The sequence below is a fragment of the Chiloscyllium plagiosum genome, chromosome 50, assembly GCF_004010195.1.
Source record: "Chiloscyllium plagiosum isolate BGI_BamShark_2017 chromosome 50, ASM401019v2, whole genome shotgun sequence".
NCBI lineage: Eukaryota > Metazoa > Chordata > Chondrichthyes > Orectolobiformes > Hemiscylliidae > Chiloscyllium > Chiloscyllium plagiosum.
In genome coordinates this window covers 6,307,255-6,325,052 of record NC_057759.1, presented here as the reverse complement: position 1 = coordinate 6,325,052, position 17,798 = coordinate 6,307,255, and the positions used below count along the sequence as shown (strand labels likewise).

Genomic DNA, 17,798 nt, shown 5'->3' with positions numbered 1-17,798 from the left:
TTTGTATCTTTTCCCTCTCACCCTAAACCTATGCCCTCTAGTTCTGGACTCCCCAACCCCAGGGAAAAGACTTTGCCTATTTGTCCTATCCTTGCCCCTCAATTTTGTAAACCTCTATAAGGTCACCCCTCAGCCTCCGACACTCCAGGGAAAACAGCCCCAGCCTGTCCAGCCTCTCCCTGTAGCTCAGATCCTCCAACCCTGGCAACATCCTTGTAAATCTTTTCTGAACCCTTTCAAGTTTCACAACATCTTTCCGATAGGAAGGAGACCAGAATTGTTTTGTTAGTTAGTAGCAAGGAAATGAAACAAAATGACTAGGAGGGAGAAAATGAAGTTTGACTTACAAAATAGGTTTTAATTCGTCAACATCAGAAAATAAAGACAAAAATTGATTTAATACAAATTTGGTGAAGGACATTGGATGAATGAAATGGAAAGACAATACAAAGTAAGGGTTAAAATTCTAAAGGTAGTGAGCTGGAACAGAGGGAGCTGGGGTTATGTGCACAGATCAGTGAAGGTGGCATAACCGGGGGAGAGGGGTTAATAAAAAACACAGCATCCTTGGCTTCATTAATCAGACCTAGAGTCCAAGAACAGGGAGGTGATGTTGAACTTGTACAAGACACTTGTTAGACCTCACCTGGAGTGTCAGAGAGAGGGAGAGAGAGTGACAACTGATAGATGGTGGTTTAACCTGAGAGTGATCATGCCTCAGACAAAGGGAGAGGTGGGGAAGGACAGGCCTTCATGGTAACCTCAGCCAGTGAGAGATTCAAACGTATGCTATCGATGTTACTCCACATTCCAAACTAGCCATCCAGCCAACTGAGCTAGTCCAACACCTAATACAAAGCGGAGAGCAGAAAAGAAATTAATTCCGGTGACAGCACAAGTATTGAATGGAGAATATTAGATCATGTTGGAGATGCATCTTTGTTCTGTTGGGTATTTCTTTGTATGTGTGTTACACCTTACAGGCAACAGAAGCTGAATTTAGAAATACATTTGACAAAGGGAGTTGGCCTTCTGTTACCCAGGCTGGTTTTGTTCTGTTCTAGACACCTTACTGAAGGAAAGATGTTCAAATCCTGGAACAATTTTGTCCTGCTCAATTACTCAAATATCCAACATTGCTTCTATATCTGCACTCAAATATACACTTCATATTTATATTTGTTATAACCATGTAACACCATGATCGGTTTGTTCAAATTGATTGTAATTTTTAAAAATGCCAAATCTACATATGGATTTAATGCAGTTCATAAATGTGTATTTATTATAAGCATACAGTCTAACCTGCTTCTAATCTTATGAATGATAATTGGCTTTGAATAATGGAATTTACTGTCACTGAGGTGGTAAGCACTGAGAGCAGGGCAAAATAATATACATTTATATATCGTCAGTTGTGTTTAACTCTTGGATTGAATGTGTACTTCTGGAAATGGAGCTCAATGTCTGGGTGACTCAATCCACTCAGACAGTGGAAAGGACCTTCTCCTCTCCGACAGTGGTAATATACCTGCTGGGTGTGAGAAGCAGCTGGTCACCTTTGGATTGATCCATCAAATATTTGCCTGGAGAAAGACAAAAGAGAGAGCTCCGGTAAATCACTCGCAGCTGAGTAGGAAGATATCAAATGATCAATGCAATATTCAGGTCATGATCATTATAATTCTTTGTTTTTGAACAGGGCAAGGTGAACAGTGCGGATCCTGGTTCCACTCGAGCCCTGAGCTCCTTCCAGTTTTTTTTCTGTTTCCCAAATTCTAAAACATTTCAGTGAGATAAAATAAACTCAACAACATATGGACATCTCCTCAAATGGGATGAGTACACAGTTCAGTGTCCAGCTCCCAATACATTATTAACTGTTGAAAAACAAATACGAGGCATGATTTCACATGGAGACGTTTATCCGGTGCCTGCTATATTTATCCTACACAGGATTATCGCATTTGTTTCTACTGTCTTTTATTTCAATGTCTATTCGCATTAAACAGCGTAAAACAGAAGCCAAACAATGAATTTCCATCCGTGTTTATGGGATTGCAAACCACAAGAATGTCCCACAGCAGCTTCTTCCCGCTCTGCCTCCCTCAGCAGGCCCACACACAGCCAGAGAAAGGCCTCTCTCTTCCCCCCAGCCCGCTCACTCCAAGTTCCGGGACCAGTTCCTGCTCCGCTCGGCCTCTTACAAACAGCCCCCGATTCTCCTGAACTCACCCCGAATCAATCCCGGTCTCGGAGCCCCCTCTGTGTCCCAGGCTCCCATCCCGATGTGCTGCTGGAAGGAGCCTGCTGTTCCCTCGCTTCCCTGGGCGCTGATCTCTCCATTGCGGTCTGTTTCAAACAAACCTCTTGCACTCACTGAGTAAATGCTCCTCAATGGCAGCGCTGGGGGAGGGCCTCACGCATGCGCTCCTCTAGTCGGGAACAATCAGTATTGGAGGAGGCGAGGGTGCGATGAGGTATTGCGCATGCGATGTTTTCCCAAAAACTCCCCGAAAAAACAAATATCAATTGGTCATTTCCCCAATTCCCTTTTCTCCCAGTTTGACCAAAGGAACTGGGGCTGTGGGGGAAAGGGCAGAGAACGTTTCAAGCTGGGACATTGTCCCATTCCCGGGTAATGTTAATAACTCCTCCCTCCGGCTCTCTCACAATCTGATCAGGGGGCGGGGAAGGTGGCGGCCACTCGGCCCATTCTCTGTGCTCCCCCATTCGATAACATCACATCTGATCGAATGTTAACTGTGGTATTTAATCCTGCTGACCCCATATCCACTAATCTTAACTCCTTGCCCAAAGTATCATACAGAGAGAGGGAATAAGTGGACCATTCTTACGAAGGCAGAAAATAACTGATGGAGAGAGTCTTGCATCACAGTGTCAGAGCTTATTTCTGGGTCAGGAGGCCCGTGGAAAAGTCAGACTAGGTGTGCAATAACATCTCTGGGACTCGATTTAGTTTATCGTGAATGACAGATTTTAGTGTCATGTATGCTGCAGATAGAAACCTTGTGATGTATTGTATGCCACAACGAGAGACCCCAGCTGTTTTTGTTTATTCACTCCTGGAACGTGGATGTCGCTGGCTGAGCCAAGCATTTATTCTCCATCCCTTTGAGAAGGCGGTGGTGAGCCACCTTCTGGAGCAGCTGTTGTCCATGTGCTGCCCACAATGCCATGAATAAGAAGTTCCAGGGTCTTGATCCAGTGACAGTGAAAGAAAGTGGTTTTATTTCCAAGTCAGCATGGTGAGTGCCTTAGAGGGGAACTTGTCCGACATTAAGGCCGTGTTCCCTGACATCAGCTGCCTTTATCCTTTTAGATGGAAGTAGTTGCGATTTCGAAGGTCCTCCTTTTACAAATTACAAAACTCGAATCTCTTTGTCAGCGGCACAGACAGACGTCTCTCTGGCCGATAGCGTGAAATCAGAATAGTGTGTTGTCTCCCTGGTGTCAGGATCAAGGATATCTCGGAGAGAGTGCAGGATATTCACAAAGGGGCGTACACGTTGGAACTAACTACACAGGAAGGGAAAGGGATGAGATTCCGAAGGAAGAATAAGGAAGAGAGGCAAGATCTCCGGTAGTAATATCTAGATTACTCCCGCTGCTACGAACGACTGAGGGTAGGAATAGGATGATAGAGCAGAGGAATGCCCAACTCAGGAGCAGGGGAGAGATTAGATTAGATTATTTACAGCGTGGAAACAAGTCCACACCGACCCGCTGAAGCGCAAATCACCCAGACCCATTCCCCTACATTCATATTTTTGGATTGTGGGAGGAACCCGGAGCAAACCACGCAGACACGGGGAAAACGTGCAAACTGCACACAGAGAGTCGCCTGAGGCGGGGATTGAACCCGAGTCTCGAGCGCTGTGAGGAAGCAGTGCTTACCACTGTGCCACCGTGCTGCCCACCTACACGGGCGGTGAAGGGGTTCAATTTGAGAGATCTTCAAACTTTTGGATAATTGGAATCTCTTCTGGGGAAGACATGACTTGTAGAAAAAGGATGGAATACACCTGAATTGGAAGGGATCCACTATATTGCCAGGGACATTTTCTTGAGCTACTGGGGACGGGTTAAACTCGTAAGGTGTGAGCGTGGGGTGAGGTCAGTGGGAACCGGGGAGATAGTGAACAAAGATATCAATCTGAGGCTGGCGAATCGGTAAGTCAAACATCCAGGGCAGACAGGAACACAGCAGAGAATGTGGTTGGATTGATAACTTAAACTGCATTTATTTCAATGCAAGAGGCCTAACAGGGAAGGAGGATGAACTCAGGACATGGTTAAGAAAATGGGATTGGAATTGGGATATCATAGCAATTACAGAGACATGGTTTGGGGATGACACAACTGGCAGCTTAATGTTCCAGGAATCAAATGTTATAGGAAGGATGGGGGGAGGGGTCCGCAAGAGAAAATGGGGAGTGACATGTTTGGTAAGAGTTAAGATCTCACCTTTACTGAGGGAGGATATTCCATGGAAATTATTTGGATGGAAATGAGAAATAATAAAGGGTTTAATCACTTTATTGGGATTGGATTGTAGACATCCTAACAGTCAGCAGGAAATTGAGAAACAAATTTGTCAGGAGATCTTAGATCTGCAGGAATAATGGTGAGGGATTTTAACATTCCAAACATGGATTATGGCTGCCATATTGTTCATGGTTTAGACAGAAAGTGTGTGCAAGAAAAGTTTATGATTCAGTATGTGAATGAATCTTCTAGACAAGGTGAAAATCTTGACCTACTCTTGTGATGTAATGATGTGACAGTGGGGGAGCACTTTGGGGCCAACGACCATAATTTTATTAGTTTTAAAACTCTGATGGAAAAGGATAGACCAGATCTAAATGTTAAATTTCTAATTTGGAGGAAGGCCAATTTTGAGAGTATTGTGCAAAAACTTTCAAAAGTTGACTGAGGGCAGATGTTCACAGGCAAAGTGATGGCTGAAAAATGAAAAGCCTTCAAAAATGAGAAAATGAGGGTACAGAGACAGGATGTTCCTGTTCGGGTGAAAGGCATGACTGGTAGGTGTAGGAAGAGCTGCATGAGAAAAGAAGTTGAGGTTTTGGTCCAAACAAGAAGGAAGCATATGTTACTTAAATACAGGAGACGTTGAGTGAATCCTTTGAAGAGTATAAAGGCAATAGGGATATATTTGAGAAGGAAATGAGGAGGGCAAAAAAGGGACATAACATACCTTTGGCAAATAGTTTTAAGGAGAATTCAAATAGATTTTATAAATACATGAAGATCAAAAAGGTAACCAGGGAAAGAAGAGGGCCCAGCAAAGATTAGCAAGGCAGCCTATGTGTGGAAGAAAAGGAAAAATGGGAGATACTAAGCGAGTCCTTACTGAGGAGGAGGAAATGGAAGATACAGAACATGGGGAAACAGATAGTGACATCTTTAAAAATATCCATAATGCAGAGGAGGTGCTGCTGGATGATTTTAAACAGAAAAGGTGGATAAAGCACGAGCACCCAATCAGGTGGACCTGAAACATGGTGATAAGCTAGGGAAGTGATTGTTGGGCCCCTTGCTGAGATATTTGTATCATCCATAGTCACAGGTGAAGTGCAAAAAGACTGGAGGCTGGCTAATGTGGTGCCACTATTTAGGAAAGGTGGTAAGGAAAAGCCAGGGAACTATTGAACAGTGAGCATAACATCAACAGTAGGCAAACAGTTGAGGGGATTGTGAGAGACAGGATTACATCTTTTGAAAGGCCAGGATTGATCAGGGGTAGTCAACATGACTTTCTGTGTGGAAAGTCTTGTATCACTAACTCGACTGAGTTTTTTTTGAATTGATAACTGAGAGGGCAAAGTAGTGGATGTGATCTATATGGCCTTCAGTAAAATGTTTGACAAGGTTCCCCATGGGAAATTGGTTCGCAAGATTGGATCACATGGAATACAGGGAGAACTAGTCATTTGGATACAGAACTTGTTCAAATGTAGAAGACAGAGGGTGGTGTTGGAGGGATGCTTTTCAGACTGGAGGCCTGTAACAATTGATGTGCTACAAGGATCACTGCTGAGTCCATTGCTTTTCATCATTTGTATAAATGATTTTAGTTTAAAAAATGACAGAACACCAGGTTTTATTCCAACAGGTTTATTTAGAAGCACAAACTTTCGGAGTAATGCTCCTCCATCAGGTATCTGTATTTAGAAAGCGTGTACTTCCAAATACAAGCTTTGGAGTATAACTTGGTGGAGTCTCATTTTTAACTTTGCACACCCCAGTCCAGCACCGGCACCTCCACATTATTATGAATGATTTGGATGTGAGGTTGCAGGTATTGTTAGTAAGTTTGCAGATTACACAAAAATTATAGGTGTACTAAACTGCAAAGAAGGCTACCTCAGGATACAGCAGGATCTCGATCAGATGGGCCACTGGACCCCGGAGTGGCATATTGAGTTCAATTTAAATCGATATGAGGTGCTGCAATTGGAAAGGCAAATCAGGGCAGGACTTACACACTTAATATAAAGGTCCTGTGGAGTGTTGCTGAACAAAGAAACGTTGAAATGCAGGTTCGTTGTTACTTGAACATGGAGTTATAGTCAGGTAGGATAGCAAAGAAGGTATTTGATATGTTTTCCTTCACTGGTCAGAGCTTTGAGTATGTGACTTAGGAGAACATGTTATGGGTATACAGAACATTGGTAATGCCACTTTTGGAATATTATGTGCAATTCTGGTCTCTCTCCTATAAAAAGAATGTTGTGAAACTTGAAACGACTACTTAAGATAGTTTTTGGTCCAAAGAAAAGGCCTACAATTTGGGAGGAAATATAGCAAGACGGGAAGGCTGCAAACTGATCCAAATTCAGCAAATGACTGCGAAAAGGGATTTAACTAACAAAGAACAAATGAAGAAAAGAGTAATGTTGTCGAAACCATTTTTTAAAAAAACTGCTAAAACACTAATAAATGTGTAAAGAGAGAAATGAACATAAATAGGTTGGTAAAGAGGACCACATGCCACTTACAACATTAAAGAGGGAAGTTCAAAATGGGAACGAAAATGTCTCAAAAATTGCTAACATATTATTGTTCTCTGTTCACAAATGTTCACACAACTAACACAGTAGTGATATTGGTGAGTTTAGTGAGAGGGAAGAACTGAACTAAATCAGTATATTTGGGAAATGATGTTGGGACAGTGGACGGGATTGAAGGTTGGGAAACACCAGTCCTTGATCATCTAAGTCCCAGAGTATTTAATGTAGTGGGCTGAGTAATACTGGATGCAGTGATGGTCATGTTCCAAGATTCTATAAGCTCTGCAATAATTTACACAGATTGGGGGCTCGGTAGTGTAAGCAATCCAATGGAAAAGGGAGGTAGGCATAAAATTGTGAACTATAGACCAGTCAGCCTGCAGGGAAAAAATCAAAATGAAAGCTTCAATTGCGAAGCATTTGACAAAACAGTATTCAGGATCTGCTAGAATCAGCATAGGTATGAAGGCCATGTTCCAGTGCACACTGTTCTGTCTTCTAAGCTTGACAAACCGACTGGCCATCTTTGAGGATGTAAACAGTGGAGCTGATGAGAGTGTAACAGTTACTGAGGAGAAAAACTACAACTAACTCCCTGGACACCGCAGCAAACGCTGAAAGGATGAGACATTCTATCCTTCCACACTTACATTTGGTGATATTTCTGGCGTGTGACTGTGTGAATGTGAATATTGTGTCAGAGAGGCTGTCGGAAAAGGGCGGACGGTTCGTCGAACGTAACTGTGTTTGTGTGTCCGTGAATATTATGATATTTCTGGGTCTCTCTTGTGAAAATCAAAAACATTTTCTATTCAACTTATTCCCCGTCTCCCCCACTAGACCCCAAAGGTAGAATTTAGGACAATGTGTTCGTTGATTTCAAGATTTCAGTCTAAAAGTACCGACAATGTCAGCGCTCAGCTCAAAGAGCTCGATCTGTGCGGCAGCAAAATGCGTTTAACTCGACAGCAGAGCCATCTATTCGAGTCAAAACTTTTCAGTCGCAAACCTTCCCTTGTCTGGGTCAGGAGCGATCGAGCCTGGTTCACTGGAGATGCGGAATTTCAGAGGAATCGGAGAGTTTAGGCCGTTAGAGAAACACAGAAAAGCAGCAGGATCAGGAGCTGACGGCAGGTTGTCCCTGCGCCGTCCGCTCGCTGCCTTGAAGTTGCTCAGTGCCGCCGCCAACAGCTTCATTGCTGACCCAGTTCAGACTGACTCAGAGAGAGATTCAGCGCAGAGTTCTCAACATGAGCGACAGTGCAGCCGCCGAAACGGCTCCTCCAGCCTCCGCTCCCACCAAAGAAAAGGCTCCCAAGAAGAAGGCGGCGGCTCCCAGGAAAAAAACACCCGGTCCCGGATTGGGAGAGCTGATTCTGAAGGTTGTCGAGGATATCAAGGATCGCAAAGGGGCGTCTCTGTCCGCTGTAAAGAAGGGGCTGGAGAGAAGCGGGATCGATGTGGGAAAGCGAAAGGCACAGATCAAGATGAGTATCAGGAGGTGCCTGGCGAACGGCTCCCTTGTTCTGGTCAAGGGCCATGGCGTCTCCGGCTCCTTCAAACTCCCAAAGAATCCGGTCAAGGCAAAAGCGGGAAAGAAGGCGGGAACATCAGCGGCCGCCAAGAAATCGGCCGTGAAGAAATCCCCGGCCAAGAAGGTGACAGCGAAGAAATCCCAGGCCAAGAAAGCGACAGTCAAGAAATCCCCGGCCAAGAAAGCGACAGTCAAGAAATCCCCAGCCAAGAAAGCAATAGCCAAGAAATCCCCAGCCAAGAAAGCGAGCGGTAAGAAGCCGGCACCCCCAAAGAAAGCGGTGAGCAAAGCAGCGCCAAAGAAACGGACTCCCGTGAAGAAGGTGAAAAAGATCAAGGGCCCTAAAGCCCCCAAACCCCTCAGCAAACTGGCTAAAGGCAAGGCCAAGCCCAAAGCGAAAGTGACCAAGACAGCAGCAAAGAAATGAACCAGTCAGTGTAGCGTGTAACCATCTGAACCCAAAGGCTCTTATCAGAGCCACCCACATCTCTCGGGAAAGAGCTGAGCCCGGATCCAATGTTTCCCGGCGCCGAGCGCAACCCTACCTTAGATATTAATTGATCTGAATAACTCGAATACACACATGCCATGGTTTACGAGAGTGGAGACCTGTGAATCGGGAAGGTATATAGAGAGGGTTTATTGATCTCCATCTGGTTATTTCACTTCGCGACTTATAACTCTACCGAGTCACGCATGTGACATATTGTAGTGTTTGTATTTCATTGACCCGTTCAGGAATGTTACTTTGTTCAGTTTTGATTCTGAGACCGTGCGGATGTTTTCATGGCGTGTTCCTTCCATCTGCCTGTTGCAGACAGTTCAGGCAATAATTCCACATTGTCTTCGGGCTAATTACAATACAAAGAAAACAGGAGCGGCACGGTGGCTCAGTGGCTAGCACTGCTCCCTCAGCGCCAGGGACAACTGTGTGGAGCTTGCACATTCTCCCGAGTCTGCGTGGATTTCCTCTGGGTGCTCCGGTTTCCTCCCACAGTCCAAAGATGTGCATGTTAGGTAAATTGGCTGTGCTAAATTGCACATAGTGTTAGATGGAATAGTCAGGGGTAAATGTAGGGGAAATGGTCTGGGTGGGGTTGCTCTTCGGAGCGTCAGTGTGGATTTGTTGGGCCGAAGAGCTTGTCTCCACACTGAGGGTAATCTAACCATAAAGTGAGATTCTGTCTTTTTATCGGTGTACACTGCATTAGCTTTTAAGATGTTTAAATTGGCGCGGTTATTTAGATCGATTCACGGCGGGTAAACGTTCGGTTGTTCATTTTGCCTGGGCTGTTTTAAACCCCGCCTTTCCTCCTGCCTGTTACAGACAGATCAGGCAATGATCCCGCCTCCTGTCCGCGCTGACTGCTGACTAGGTTTTAAAGATTCGGAGATGCCGGTATTGGACTGGGGTGTACAAAGTTAAAAAATCACACAACACCAGGTTATAGTCCAACAGGTTTAATTGAAAGCACACTAGCTTTCGGAGCGACGCTCACCTGATGAAGGAGCGACGCTCCGAAAGCTAGTGTGCTTCCAATTAAACCGTTGGAGTATAACCTGGTGTTGTGTGATTTTTAAGTGGTTTTAAAGAGTTACTATAAAATATTAAATTCTATCTTAGTTGCAGACGGATGGTGTTTTGCGTTTTAATGGTTACTTTAATCTCAAGGTTTGTGAGGGTGAATTCGGCGGGTATTTTGAAATTGACCAACTGTCATTTCCAGTGAACCAATCAGATTCCAACAATTCTTTTCCTGCACTTTCTGTACCTTCCGCAGATGTTTCTCTGTGGGCTGAGGGACAGGGCTGTATCCAATCCCAGCTCTAGGGCGGGCTCTCCATTCCCTTAAATAAGCAGCACCGCAGCACCCTCAGCATTGACAGTAGTAACCTGTGTGTGTTAGAGAGTTGAAGAGAATGGCCAGAACCAAGCAGACAGCGCGCAAATCCACCGGAGGGAAAGCTCCCCGCAAGCAGCTGGCGACCAAAGCGGCCCGCAAGAGCGCTCCGGCCACGGGCGGAGTGAAGAAGCCTCATCGCTACAGGCCCGGCACGGTGGCTCTGCGGGAGATCCGCCGCTACCAGAAATCCACCGAGCTGCTGATCCGCAAACTGCCCTTCCAGCGCCTGGTGCGAGAGATCGCTCAGGACTTCAAGACCGACCTGCGCTTCCAGAGCTCGGCGGTGATGGCCCTGCAGGAGGCCAGCGAGGCTTACCTGGTGGGACTGTTTGAGGACACCAACCTGTGCGCCATCCACGCCAAGCGGGTCACCATCATGCCCAAAGACATCCAGCTGGCCCGCCGGATCCGCGGGGAGCGCGCCTAAACGGAGCTTGGCTGGCCCTGCACATTCACCCCGAGACAGACAGACAGAGAGAGAGAGAAAGAAACACAACGGCTCTTTTCAGAGCCACCAGACCATCGAGAGAGAGCGGGAAGCGATTAGTTACATTTATATTGTAGTTATAAAACTAGGAAATAAATAGGGAATGAGTTGTAAGCGATGTTGACATGAGCAGGTATTCCATTTCTAATGAAATCTCCCGTGTTCACAATTTATTATGGCAGATTGTGGAATATAATTTTAACGTGACATTGTGGTAGTGGATTATAAATTCCCGCGAATTCTCTGTCTCGGTGTTCATATATTTTGCCGTTTTAGGGATGGGAAAGATTTGATACCAAGAGATCGAACTCTTACTTGCGGACATTGGTATCGTAATTTGCGAAGTGCACAGGGCCTGAGTAAAACATTGATGGGGAGTCAGTTAAACAACAAGGTAACAGCGCCAGTCAAGCGATCGCAGACGCTGGAACATGGCTTTGAATGATATTAAAGGGGGACGGGTGTGACGTCAGTAATGCATTACAGGGGAGTTAGTTGAAGACACAGATTAGAATATACAATGCTGTGAATGTTATGTAACTTTCACATGCTTCATTAGAGTTGTGCAGTATTAATACGGGATTAAATCCTCTCTGTCCTCACTGTCTTCCTTGGTGTTGTTACCAGCTGTAACTACATGATCATTGCTGCGAAAGCAGGCGGGAAAACATGGCGCCAAATCATCAACCGTTTTCTTTCAAATTTGAAAATCCTGCCGAAATGTAGATCCGAGAAGGGAGCATTCGTATTTAGTCATTACTCGAAAGAAAAATTGCAAATGAATGAGGCTAGAAGCTATTTGAACCATTCGAGATTGTCTCCGGAGAGAGTGAGTACCATCATTCAATCTGTGAGGATTTCATGAATGTTCTTCGGCGTGAGCGCATTAACAACGAACACCGCCTTTAGGTTTTATTTTAATACCGTGCTCCCTTATTGCAAAAGCTCCACATTAACAATTCCAGTCCGGCAACTGTTCTGGCTTGATCTCTGTTCATTTTGACAAGCTTCTCACCGATAGCAGAAAGCCTCATTTATACTATTCTGCAACACAACAGAACCCGCACGGAGTTTTGGAAATGAAAAAAAAATGTGTAATTTATCCACCCGTGGGTCTGTAAGAAAAGGAGCACTTCTTTTGTTTCCCAGTGGTGACACTCAGGGCTCACACCCAACCGGGGCTTGTCGCTCCCGGAATAATCAAATATTAGAGAGTGACTTGAGCAAATAGCAGCAAACGGAAAGAAGGCAGATTCACTGGTGTTTAATATGCTCCCGAGAGTCAGCAAGCAAGAGCACATTCTCTGCTCCCGCTGGCAGCAAGAGCCCATTCTCTACTCTTGCTGCCAGCGCCAAATCATCAACACCTTTCCTTCCAATTTGAAAAGCCCGCCATTTCACAAATAACGGGATATGTTTTACATAGAAAAATGAAGTATTAAAAAGAACGTTGTTCAGAGGGGAATTCATCAATACTTGTTAATTAGGTTGTAAATATATACTTCAGACAATCTCTCTCGCTCATTCATTTGCTTAGATGCAGCTATCTCTTTCTACTTTTATTTCTACACCTGAAGAACTGGCAGAAACAAAAACAAGCGCCAAGAACTGCAATCTGCAATTAATCTCTTCATTTCACACTTTGAAAGCACTCCGATATGTTGATTAAACATTACAGACCGTTCTTCCGGCCGAGCTCATTAATCGTCTTGAGACAATATTTTAATGTCGCCCAGCGTTTGGAAAGGTCAGACATCAGCAAAAACTCCACATTTGCTGTCCCAGTCCTGCAGCTGCTCAGGTTTGATCTCGGTCCATTTACTGTAATCTGATATCGGAGAAAACAGCGCCAGAGACCCAGGTTCGAGTCTACGAGGCCTAGAACTAAAGGCATGGACCGCCAATCGTGAGGTGTATCTGCTCCTCGTACTCAAAAGACAGACACGTTTCTTTTTGGTTTGCCTCGGGAGATATTCACCGTTCATATCCCACCGTGAATGGTGGCTCCGGAACTGACATTTGAAGTGCTCATCCAAATGCTTTTTAAAGGTTAAGGTTTCTGGCCTCCACTACCTTCGCATGCGGTGTCTTCCAGATTTCCACCACTGAAAAGATTTTCCTGAAATTCCCTCAATATCTTCATATCTAACCCTTCACCATAGCGAGAATCCTTACGCTTACCATATCGTTACCCAAGCACTACTTGTGATTGCTCGCTCAAACAAGGAAAACAGCTTCTCTCTATTCACCCTGTCCCACTCATAAATCGTTTATACTTTATTCACGGGTTCTGGATTAGTGGTGCTGGAAGAGCACAGCAGTTCAGGCAGCATCCAAGGAGCAGCGAAATCGACGTTTCGGGCAAAAGCCCTTCATCAGGAAAAAAGCGGTTCCCATTACAGACATCTCTGCTCTAGAGAAAACATTCCCTTTTTTGGAAATTTGTGCTTTAATCCCAATCCCCAATATTGCACTGGATTTATCACCGCTGCTGTCACAGTCAGTTTAATGTGAATAATTTATTCCTGCATCCTTAGGCGCATGCGCAATGCTGCCCTTCCTCCAAAGCTGGCTGTTCCTAATTCGATGAACGCATTGCTTGAGGCCCTCCCCCAGCGCTGCCATTGAGGAGCATTTACTCAGTGAGTGTAAGAGGTTTGTTTGGAACAGACCGCAATGGAGAGATCAGCGCCCAGGGAAGCGAGGGAACAGCAGGCTCCTTCCAACAGCACATCGGGATGGGAGCCTGGGACACAGAGGGGGCTCCGAGACCGGGATTGATTCGGGGTGAGTTCAGGGAGAACCGGGGGCTGTTTGTAAGAGGCCGAGCGGAGCAGGAACTGGTCCCGGAACTTGGAGTGAGCGGGCTGGGGGGAAGAGAGAGGCCTTTCTCGGGCTGTGTGTGGGCCTGCTGAGGGAGGCAGAGCGGGAAGAAGCTGCTGTCGGACATTCTTGTAGTTTTTAATTACCTAAACTCTGATGGAACTTCATTGTTTGGCTTCTATTTCATGCTGTTTGTTGCGAATAAACATGGAATAGTAGGTAATTAAAGGACAGTATATCTAAATGTGAGAGTAGTGCCTGTTGTTCTTCCTTCAACAGTTAATGTATTGGGATCTGACTATTGAACTTGCAGATGTTGGTTAGCTTTTGTAATTTAGTAAATTGTTTTGGAATTTCGCAAACAGAAAAAAAAAGACTGGGAGGAGCTCAGAGCTAGAGTGTAACCAGTCCTTGCACTATTCACCTTGCCCTGTTTAAAAACAGAATTATCATGATCATGACCTGAATGTTGCATTGATCAGTCGATCAGCTTTCTACTTAGCTGTTGGTGATTTACAAGAAATATCCCTCGTCTTCCTCCAGGCAAATGATTTATGGACCAAGACAATGTAATATTTCCTCAGTACAAAGCCAAGTGTGACCAGCTGCTTCTAACAACCAGCAGGTATGTTATTGTTGTCAGATTGGAGAACATCCTTTCCACAGTCAGAGTGGATTGAGTCAGATACACATTGAGCTTAATTTCCAGAAGTATACATTCAATCCAAGAGTCAAACACAACTGATGCAATATATTTTTTTGATTTCTCCCTATACTCAATGCACAACAGCTCATTTCCAATAAATGCCATGATGCTTAGTCAATTATCATTTGCAACATCAGAAGAGGGATAGATTGTATCCTGTTATGAAATATACATTCAGGAACTGTATTATCTCCACATGTAATGAAGGCAATTTTAAAGTTACAGTCAAGGTGAACAAACAGATCATTCTGTTACATTGTTACAGCAAGGATTTCTGAAGATATAGAAGGAAACTTTGGCATTATCAGTAACTGAGAAGGGCAAAATTAATCTTTTGATAAATAGAAGTCCTATGTGAAAGGCACAACTAAACAGTGTAAATTCCAAATGAACCTCTGAGCCAAAGCCTGATGTACACACAACCACCATCTCCAATCCACCCTCTTATGTGTGCTTGCATACATATGCACACACACACCATTCTCTCACACACAGCTACTGACTGATTGACAATTGTTGCAAATTTGTACGCCATCCTGAAATACTCATTCCAACATCCAAAAGTAATGAAAATCCATATACACAACTAGCAGAAAACGTTTCATCAAACTGATTTCTACTCTCATGTCAAGTCAAAGAAACTTACAGCACAGAATAAGTCTCTTCAAATTATTAAGTCTGACTGATCAAAGACAGTCTATAACAACATTACAGTTGACTGAGCTAACAATGCTAATTCCTTTCAACCAGCATTCCATTTTCGTAAAACTATCATGGCAGCAGAGAAGCTGTCATCTCCATCTGTATCGTAACCTCATTCTCCATTTCATCATTTTGTAGTTATTTTATTTTTCTCTCCAGCAAGAAAGTTTTTTTAAAAATTATTCTATATGTATTTCAAAATTCGTTTTGATTTTCTATGAAGATCCCTGCATTCCTCTTGACCCTCCCTTCATTATAGTACAAAAAAAAGCAAGGAATCAGGATATAGTTTTCTGAAGGAGTCATTGGAATCAGATCATTACTATTTAAATCATTGCAGCATGAAAGAGAAAGCCAAAATTGGTCGGTTTGTCAAGCTGCTCATTTTTCTTTCCAACAGAAGTTGATATTTAAATTGTTAAGTTCAATTTATTGAACTATTCTTCACAGAATGGTGGAAAATAAAAGTCCTTTTGATTTTCCCCTCCCTACCATAGAGCAACACAAGAGTCTGCTAGTGGCTTGCACCAGATTCTGTCCACATTAGTAAATAAAATAGAATTGGCCAATTCTCTTTCCTGTACAAGGAACACTGTGGTCAGTCAGCTTGAATGCAGTTGAAGTGTTTACTTCGTTGCAAATGGGTTCGGTGAATACATGTCACAATGCAAAAATTGTTAGCATTCTGAAAACCAGACCTTGATATCCCTATTGTTCCCGGTTAGACTCTGCACTATAGGAGTTACAAAAGTCCATTGCTTTTCTCCCCTTGATTCTGAAGAAAAGCACAGATGCTTTTCTGCTGCAATGTGTTGCATGTTCAGTTGTCCCTGGATCCTACAGGCACGAAAGCTAAAGAAAATTGGCTGTGGACATTATCGAACTACATGTGCAGTGCCAGAGATTAACAGTTATACAAACACATTCACTTTCACAGACAGGAGCTGAGTCCAGTGGCAATGGATAGTACCTCATTCATGTCAAGTAGCACAAGTTTGAACACTGAAGTACAGTAGCAGTTACTAAAAGTGACATGTTTCAATTTGGATGACACTGAAGCACTGTGAAACACAATAACCAAGAATAAGGAGCACATTGATATCTAGTATCAGAGAGTGAATGAATCTCATTCTCACACTGAGCCTGGTGTGGATGAACACACACTTTCTCCACACACACATTGTGGTTGAGGACCTGAGTAATGCAGAAGCATTTCCATACGTTTTTAATATATGAAACACTGATTTATAAGGCATTAAACCCACCTTATAAAGTGTACCAGATCATGACATGCAGAACTGGAAACACAAGGCGACATAAAAAAAGTGTCAGTGTGATATAGACCAGTGCCACTCCTTTAAAGTGATACAGATTGGCAGCACAACAGAAAACTCACTCACACTCAGCCAGTTAGTGCTGAAAGGGGAAAAGAAAAGAAATTTACGCCCAGGTATTTCCAAATATGGACAGTTATAAATTGATTCACCAAAGCATTAATCATTTCAGTTAGTGTCAGATGTTATATCTTAGTGTTCAGCAGCAACTGATAAAGATTACTGCATACGCAAAATATATTTAAAAAGTCTGAATGCAATAAAATTCAGATTCATTAATCCCTCAATCACAAAAGGTTAGTGAATATTGATCAAGTTTATCCAACACTCATACCAAAAAAACACAACTGAACGTGGAAAGAGAACGAGATCCACAAACACTACCTGATGCTATTGCCCACAGAACATAACTGGCACTATAGTTATCAAAGACAGATAACTGCAGGAATAATCTCAAATTAGCATTTAGATAGATACTGGCAGTGAGTGGATAAAATTCAGAATCCCAACAGATAATGGAAACTAGAATGGAGAATAGGTGAAGAACAGAATGTCCCAGTCTGGACACAAAAGGGTTGAATGGCTGGACCAATTCTGTGACTCTACCAAAAATGACATGATGCAGAAGAGATTAAGGCCAAATCACAACACCCTAAAATCTATCACAGAATCAATCACAGTCACAGAGAATTCTTTTTCCTAAATTCATTCATGGGATGAGAGAATCACTGGCGAGGCCAGCATTTATTGCCCATCCCTAACTTCCCAGGGGGTAGTTATATGTCAGCCACATTGCTGTGGGTCTGGAGACACATGTAGGCCAGACCAGGTAAGGATGGCAGCTTCCTTCCTTAAAGGACATTAGTGAACCAGATGGCAAACAAGATTAGATTCCTTGTCACCATTGGACTCATAGAATATTATTGGCTGTCAGCGAATTAAGCAACTTTTGATGCATGAGAGTTGAAAGTGACTGGTACTGATTCAGCACTTGACGTTCAGTCACACAGCACAAACTGACAAGGTTAGCTCAATTCCTGAACTCTCACGTGGACACAACAAAAACTGACAGGCGGTGATTGATAGCTGCTCTCACACATTCACTCTGTAGAAACTGAAAGGGAGAGCATGATACTTAAGCACACAACCCCAAACCCCCACACACACTTCAAAAACACTGGCAGATACAATCTGTGAATGCATTTGCACATTTATAAACTAGACGTTGACAAATACAGATTCACAGCTACATC

General features: G+C 43.7%; 2 protein-coding genes and 1 long non-coding RNA gene across 4 annotated transcripts in view; 2 read left to right on the top strand and 1 right to left on the bottom strand.

Moving 5' to 3' along the window:
* The window catches only part of LOC122544652, a 112,132-nt gene that overhangs the window by 41,066 nt on the left and 53,268 nt on the right, over positions 1 to 17,798 (bottom strand). The gene's annotated exons all lie outside the window — the stretch shown is intronic.
* LOC122544526 (histone H1.2-like) lies at positions 662 to 9,532 on the top strand. Of its 2 annotated transcripts, none has more exons than XM_043683834.1 (2): positions 662 to 674; positions 8,281 to 9,529. In XM_043683834.1, exon 2 carries the CDS (start codon positions 8,306 to 8,308, stop codon positions 9,014 to 9,016), a length of 711 nt encoding a protein of 236 aa, XP_043539769.1. In that variant the 5' UTR covers positions 662 to 674; positions 8,281 to 8,305; the 3' UTR covers positions 9,017 to 9,529. The 2 variants fall into 2 exon arrangements, with proteins under 2 accessions (XP_043539769.1, XP_043539770.1); XM_043683835.1 differs by lacking the exon at positions 662 to 674 and having other exon boundaries at positions 8,228 to 8,757; positions 8,788 to 9,532.
* Positions 10,473 to 17,798, top strand: part of LOC122544563 (histone H3) — a 21,386-nt gene continuing 14,060 nt past the window's right edge. The window contains exons 1-2 of the mRNA XM_043683879.1: positions 10,473 to 13,767; positions 14,347 to 14,432. Coding sequence (XP_043539814.1) covers positions 10,510 to 10,920 — 411 coding nt within the window. The 5' untranslated portion in view covers positions 10,473 to 10,509 and the 3' untranslated portion in view covers positions 10,921 to 13,767; positions 14,347 to 14,432. The remainder of the gene's footprint in view (positions 13,768 to 14,346; positions 14,433 to 17,798) is intronic.